At 36.1% G+C, this 7,111-nt stretch overlaps 1 protein-coding gene across 1 annotated transcript; it reads left to right on the plus strand.

Moving 5' to 3' along the window:
• On the plus strand, nucleotides 5,354–5,868 carry LOC104718477. The gene has a single exon (XM_010436237.2). It carries the CDS (start codon nucleotides 5,487–5,489, stop codon nucleotides 5,745–5,747), a length of 261 nt encoding a protein of 86 aa, XP_010434539.1. The 5' UTR covers nucleotides 5,354–5,486; the 3' UTR covers nucleotides 5,748–5,868.

The raw sequence follows: 7,111 nt of genomic DNA on the forward strand, positions 1-7,111 counted from the left end.
ACACTGCAAGTTTTTGATGGTTGTGTGAAATTGATTTTCAACGTAAGTAGAAAAATGAAGGAATTTGTAAAAGACCTCACTTTTACGTCTTAGAGGATAAACCCATAGATAGTGTGTGAATTGATCCAAAAATAAGACGTAATAGCGGAGACCACTTTGACTCGAGACCGGAGACATCCACAAATCGGAATGGACTATCTCAAAGGGGTGAGAAACAAAAGATTCAGAAGCCACAAATGGAAGCTTTAAAGATTTTCCCAATATACATGGTTCACAAGAAGAGGAAAGTTTCGCTTTATTACATAATTGGGGATTAGAATGAAAAATGGAAGAAAGAGAAGCCTTATTGTTGTGACCTAAGCGTTTGTGCCATAGATCTGGAGTGGAGGCCAAAAGAGCAGAGGAAGCAACCGGCGTTTTATTGAATTGAGGAGGTAGTGAATAGAGATCGCCGGAGCTGTCACTTCGGAGCAGTGGTTTCCGTGTTTGTAGATCCTTGACAGTGAAACCAAAAGGATCAAAATCAACAGAACACCAATTGTCTTTAGTGAATTTACGAACAAAGATCAAATTTTTAACAATATGAGGTGTGACAAGGACATTGTTAAGATTTAGGGTTTTGGTGTTTGTGGGAATGGAAGACGAACCAATGGCTCTAACAGGAATTGAGGAACCGTTACCCACAATCACCGTTTGACCGGTGCTAGGTTTAAAAGTAAAATGGAACATACCTGCATCAGCAGCTAAATGAGCTGTGGCACCGGAATCCATGTACCAATCTGTCACCGAAGGGTCGGCGATGGTGTCAGAAGTGTATGCTTGCAGCGGGAATTCAATGAGATTAGCCTGTTGTTGTGGTGCAGGAGACATGCGCGGAGCGTTGGGCCACTGTGGGTATTGCGGCATCCAGTAGGATGGTGGTGGCAGCCAAAACGATGGTGAATTCCATGGGTTACGGTTGGAGGAATAATGTCCCCTGTTTCCTCTGTTATTGCCTCTCCCGCCCCTTCGATTGCCTCTGTTACCCCCATTACGATTTCGAAACGGTTGGTTTTGCACTGGTGTGGATGAGGCAGTGAGAGCAGTGGAGGACGAAGAGGTGTCCGTGTGTGTCGCAGTGACACGGTTGCTCTTTTTGAGTCGGGTCTCCTCCCACTCAAGCATCAACTTGGCGGATTCATAAGACAGGAACGGGTCTTTGTGCTTGATAACATTAATTATGTTATCAAACTTGTCGTTAAGGACGTTGATGATGTACATGACAAGAGTCTTGTCGGTGACTTGAGTACCAACATTGGTCAGCAGATCCGCCGTGGACTTCATCTTTTGACAGTAAGCACGAACTATCATTTCACCGATCTCCATAGTTCGGAGTTCGTTGTCGAGTTGAATAGCTTGCGCATCCTTGTTGTTGCGGAACTGAGCCTCTACACGAGTCCAGAGATCACGTGCAGTACCACCGGGTTGGAAGGAAGAACGAAACAACGGTGGCACCATGGTGCTGTAAAGCCAAAGCTTCACCAGACCGTCACGTTTCAACCAAGCATCATCATTGGCATTGGCAGGACGGAGAGAACCATCCAAATGACCGACAACGTCGAAAGCCATGCAGTGTGTGAGAAGAAGCTCACGCCAGGCATCATAGTTGTGCTCATCTTCATCAAGAAGCACAAGTATTTGATTTTTGATGTTTGTAACACCAAAACAGCGTTCATTAGAGCTGTTAGGAGCAACCATTAATGGCGAAAAGAAAGAAACAAAAGAAAGGAAGAAGAGGAGAAAAGAAATGAAGGAGGATCAAAGTCCTAGAAGTTCTGATACCATGAAATCTTGTGGAATTCCTTGCCATTTACATTATACGTACAAGATTATACGTACAAGGCTTATATAGCCAAAATGGTTATACAAATAGAGGAGAGAATCCACACAATCTGGAACAAAATATATTCGTGTCTTTCAAGTAGAAGATTCCAGAACTACACTGGGAAAGATTTCATTCCACTAAGGGAAGAGAAGGCGTCGCACGGAGAGTCGGAGACAGTCCTCCGGCGAGAAGAACCTCGAGGCATGATGCTCGGAAGACCCCAATTTAATTAATTGGGGTACCAATACACCTGGAACCCTGGTGGGAGTCGTTCTCAACTGGTGGGAGTCGTTCTCAACCACTTTGAACAGGTTTGAATTGGTGTCTTAACTTCAAATTTACTTGTACTTAAACGGATCCCCGGGTAAAAATAGAGTAAACAAAGCCCGTTAAGAACCCAATAAACTAAGCCCATTAAAATTTAATTTTAATTGCACCCTACTCGACAGCTGTGATATATTTCTTCTCTTCTACTGGTTTCTTCTCAAATTTGCCACAATCTAAATCAAGGCTTCGTCAACATATCATATGACAAATCACCTTTATATCATTGAATAAAATGATAATTTGTTCATAATTTAATAAAACCGCTTAAAATGAAGAGATGAGATGTGTAATCAAATGATAAAAGTATAAACCATAATAGATAAAAAAAAACGATTATTTTGTTCACAAATCACATATAAACACTTAGAGACAAAGAAACGAACTATATCAATGACCATTGAAACATCTTCACATTCACATCAATGTCTATCTTTGTCCTTCTCATTTTTTTATAATAATTTTTATGATTTAAACTAGCATATTAATTACAGTCTAGTGATAACAAAGATGAAAATCCAAAACATGATATGACGAGCGCTCTCACTAGATAGGCAAGTGTCCCCTAAGTTAGGAATTCAGAACAAAGGGGGTTAGTTGTTGAGCCTTCTTGGGGAAACATAGGAGTGCTCGCTGAGGCGCCAAACATGTGGCAACTTTCTTTCTAAGAATTGCATGGGAGAGAATTGTCTCTCCATCAGTACCAATATAGATGTCGAACACTGGTGGGATTAACTCTTCATGCTGAGTTATGACCATTTTGGTTGGGCCGGAATTTAGTTCGGTTATAACATTATAACTTAATTAATTCCTGGTTTAGTTCGGTTCGTTTAAGTTAGTTCGGTTGCTAAAGAAGTATATTTGTTTGGTGTTACGATCGAGTGTTTTTTTTCGTTAGCATTCTAAAATCATGCACCGGATTTGGAACAAGGGAAAGGCCATTGTTATTAAAGCTTCTTTGGAGGATTTTTGCCGGATTAGCATTAAAAGGTGTGGTTTCATGGAATGTTCTGCTTTTCTTCCTCTGTGTAATGTGATTCTTGTTGGAAGCAATCGAGCTGTTTCGTCACATGGCATATATACTGGAATAAGGCCAAGCGAGTTTAGTTTTGTCTACTTTTAACGCTTGTGCAACCCTTTATATGAGATGTTAAAATGTCGCAGTATACCTTTGTAAAACTCGATAATGATCCTGACGTTTTATTGTTGAATAAACTTTTTGATATGTATGCCAAAGTCGGTAGCCTTGTTAGATTCTCACTTCTTGTTTTCAAGGAAATAAAAAGTTATGACATTGTTTTTTGGAATACTTCATGACATTAAGGCTTGGCTCTGGATTTAATTGTGAAGATTGATAGACACGAAAATTCGTGCCAGCATGTTTGTTGTCTCAAGTTCATTAAAAGCGTTGTTTTTTTGGGATAGGGCTTGATGAAATGGGAACGCAGTTACATGGTGTCCTGGTGAAGTTGCTAACGTAGGGAATTTCGCCAAACCACATTACTCTAGTGAGCGTCCTCTGTGCGTGTAACCACGTAGGAGTTGTCTTCGAAGCGAAACACTATGTTGAAACCCATGTAATCTCGGTTTGGTGTTAAACTGATAAGATCACTTACGCTTATGAATGATGTGTTAGGCAGGGCAGGGAAACTAACTGAAGCAATGAGAAAATAAAATGCTGTTTGAATTACGTTTCTTGGCCCGGGAAGTGATAACAAGAACGTAAAGTTCACAAAATTTGCTGCAGAGAGAAATTAAAGAAAAGGTTCTTGAGCCTGAGAAATCAGGATCAAACGTGCTTTTCAAGAGTGGTATATAGCCAGATGCGAGGATGTATGAGGAAGTAGTGAAGACTAGGAGAATAATGAGAGAGATTTAAATCAAAGACAAAAGCACATACTATTTCTGTATTTCATGTCCGAGATGGAACTCAATCCAAGGAGCAAAGAGACTTAATAAAAGCTTGATGAGCTCAGAGAGTGTTTGAACAGAGTTGGTTATCGTTGGAGATAATCATATAGGTTTCACCACTTCAGAAAGATGCATGGTTTCTTGTTCTTGTAGTTGTAAAGATTAATGGTTAATTATTTGTATTTGTAAAATTATAATGGGACAATTGGTAAAATGATTAAAACTGGACCAATAATTGATTTTTTTTTAAAAAATATATTTTGATACATTTCTGAACTATATGACTGAAAAAAACAATGGTGTAAATTGTAACTAATTATTTCGAAATAAAATACTATGTTATTTACACAGAAGCTAAAGTATTTGTGATTTTTTTTTGGGAGTGTAAAAGGAGTTGTTTGTTTAATTTGAAAATAGACTGAAAAGAAGATAGTTAGCGTCTAGAAGTTGTAAAAGACATTGAAATGTGTTGACAAACTTTAAACGAATATCTCATTAGTCTCATGTCGTGTGTGACTCTCTGGTACGTACACGTAGAGATACAGCTAACCAAACAAGACTTGTAAAGCTAAATGTGGACTCCATACTAAGAACTACTTCCACTGTTCGTACGTATAGTTTTCCCATATTTCTTCTTTCTTCTTCTCACGTCGTCTTCTGCTAAACAAGTTGTAAAATTATTTTAACATTTTAGATTTTTTTCTTTATTAATAATTTTTAAATCAAACCTAAAAGATATATCAGGACCTACATAATTATAATATTTGTAAAGTATCAGTGATAGAAACTATAATATTAGTATATTTAAAAAAAAAAATATTGGTTATAGCTTTATATATAAATTGGAAAGAAAAAAAGAAATACATAATAGTTTTCGAATTTATATATTTGATCCAATGTAAGCAAACAGGTATTTCAAAACAATAGGCATAGTAAATATCTTGATAATAATATCCCAAAGATATTTTGAGAAATTTGACTTGGTTTTTGTGTGTTAGTCTATGCATCAACAAATCATAGAGAAAAATTTGTCGTTAGTTCTACAATCGCTAATATTGTCGATATCAAAACAAGTACGTACGTGTGTGGTATAATACAGACCATCCAGTCAATTTGGACCAAAGACAACCGTTGATCCATCTGTTTTCTTTTTCACTTGATTTTTTCTTCTAAACGAATTGAAACCGTGTTTTCTTTTCTTTGTCGCCGTGCATTAAACTCTAGTCTCTATATAAACAGACCAAGTATGAAGTATTCACCATTGAAACTTATTAGAAAAAAAGAAAAAAAAACTTATTAGAAATCCGAATACTTTCAAGAACTTTTTCGATCTTAAAACATTTTCAAGAACGGGAGAGAAACTAGCTAGAAAAGATCGAAGGTCATCATGGTTAGACCAGAATTAGTAAGACGAAGATTCTTATCTGGAAATGAAATGGCGCCGGCGCCGGTGATTTCTCGCCGGACATGTTCAATGTCTCCGACACTAGAGACCATATTCGAAGATGATTTTAATCATCAAGATCCACATTACAGAGTCGTCGTCGTAGGACAACGACATCGTTTGTTTCTTCTTGTTCCGGCGATCATATCCGCCGTATCTTGTGTTTTGTTGTGTAGACAAGATCGTGTTGTTCGATTTTTTTAAACATACATACATATATATGTTATGTATTTTAATGTAACTATGTATAAGCTAAAGAGTTTTTTTTTTTAATATATAAACTTATGTCTTTGTTTCAATTCATAGTGCTAATTTGGTCATTTGATTCACAAATATCAATTTATAACATGTGCTTTTATTCTCTTAGTTCTTATTTTTTACCAATAGGACATTTCTTAACGTGGCACGAACTTTTTTGACAAATGGATTCATATGCAAAAACGCGTCCCACAAATCAACAAAACGAGACGGTATGAAATTATGCCGATAACTTATAGGTCTCTTGGCCAATATATAACTTTTCGAAAACATGGTTAAAATGGGTGTTTTGACCTATGCAAAACACGTTTTCTTGTAAAACAAAATAAACCCGAGTCTTTAAAGTCCGAACTCTTTCTTGACCTAAAATCATGGATAGATTTTGTTATTAACAACACATTCAAATTACAAATCAAAGAAAGCAGTCAACAGTCTTTGATAATCTTGTACACGAAAAAGTACAAAAGCGTTGAGAGTAGAAGAGGAAGAAATATCACAATCCGTTTAGGGGCCTTGACCGCAAAACTATCACATCTTTCTTCAAATATCGTTTCCAGTTTAGGCTGTGAGATGCTCTTCGATAATCGTCTCTGCTGAATCCGACGAGACATTGAAGGTGCAACCTCTCCCCATGTTTGAATAAACCTCATTTCATTCGCCATTGATGCAGTTTTAAGAGTTTTGTCTGGGTTATGTTTGTCTTGAAATGGGCAGATGAATTAAGATTAAAGGTGTTATCGAAAGATTTTGGTTGTCCAATTAGTGGATGACCACAAAGGAAGGGCTTATATAGAGAAGGATTAGAAGACTTTTTAAAAAGGTTATAAAAATATGCAAAAAAATGTCAGTATCCAAAAATATCAAGTCAACACGTAGTAATCTCTTAAATTAATTCTTCTGCTAACTTTAGACGTTCTAGAAAGTGAAAAAAAAAAAAGTAAAAAGGAAAACAGTTGATATAGATACCGGAATAAACAAATTGTACTATTTATAGTGACATGTAAATTTGTTACATACTGTATGTTGTATGTAAATAAAGATGTCATTTTTGTTTTTTTTTTTTTTTTTTTTGGAAACAANTAATGATAAAAACGGTTATAAAAAAAATGTGAAAATTTCGATTTTGAAAACAACTAAAAAGAAACTAGAAAATCAAATGTAGAATACTATTTTACTTAAGTGCATATATATTTTTTTTTTTTTTTAAATAAGATAAAAATTAAAATAAGTGAAGTCAACATTTTAGTCAACATAAAACACAAAAGAGAGCTTTAATAATCACAAATCCAAAAAAAAAAAAAAAAAAAAAT

This window comes from Camelina sativa, chromosome 10 (genome assembly GCF_000633955.1).
Source record: "Camelina sativa cultivar DH55 chromosome 10, Cs, whole genome shotgun sequence".
Classification (NCBI taxonomy): Eukaryota; Viridiplantae; Streptophyta; class Magnoliopsida; order Brassicales; family Brassicaceae; genus Camelina; species Camelina sativa.

Bases quoted from the DNA above. Each gene is read 5' to 3' on its own strand.
- LOC104718477 (XM_010436237.2), top strand. From the start codon at position 5,487: ATGGTTAGACCAGAATTAGTAAGACGAAGATTCTTATCTGGAAATGAA.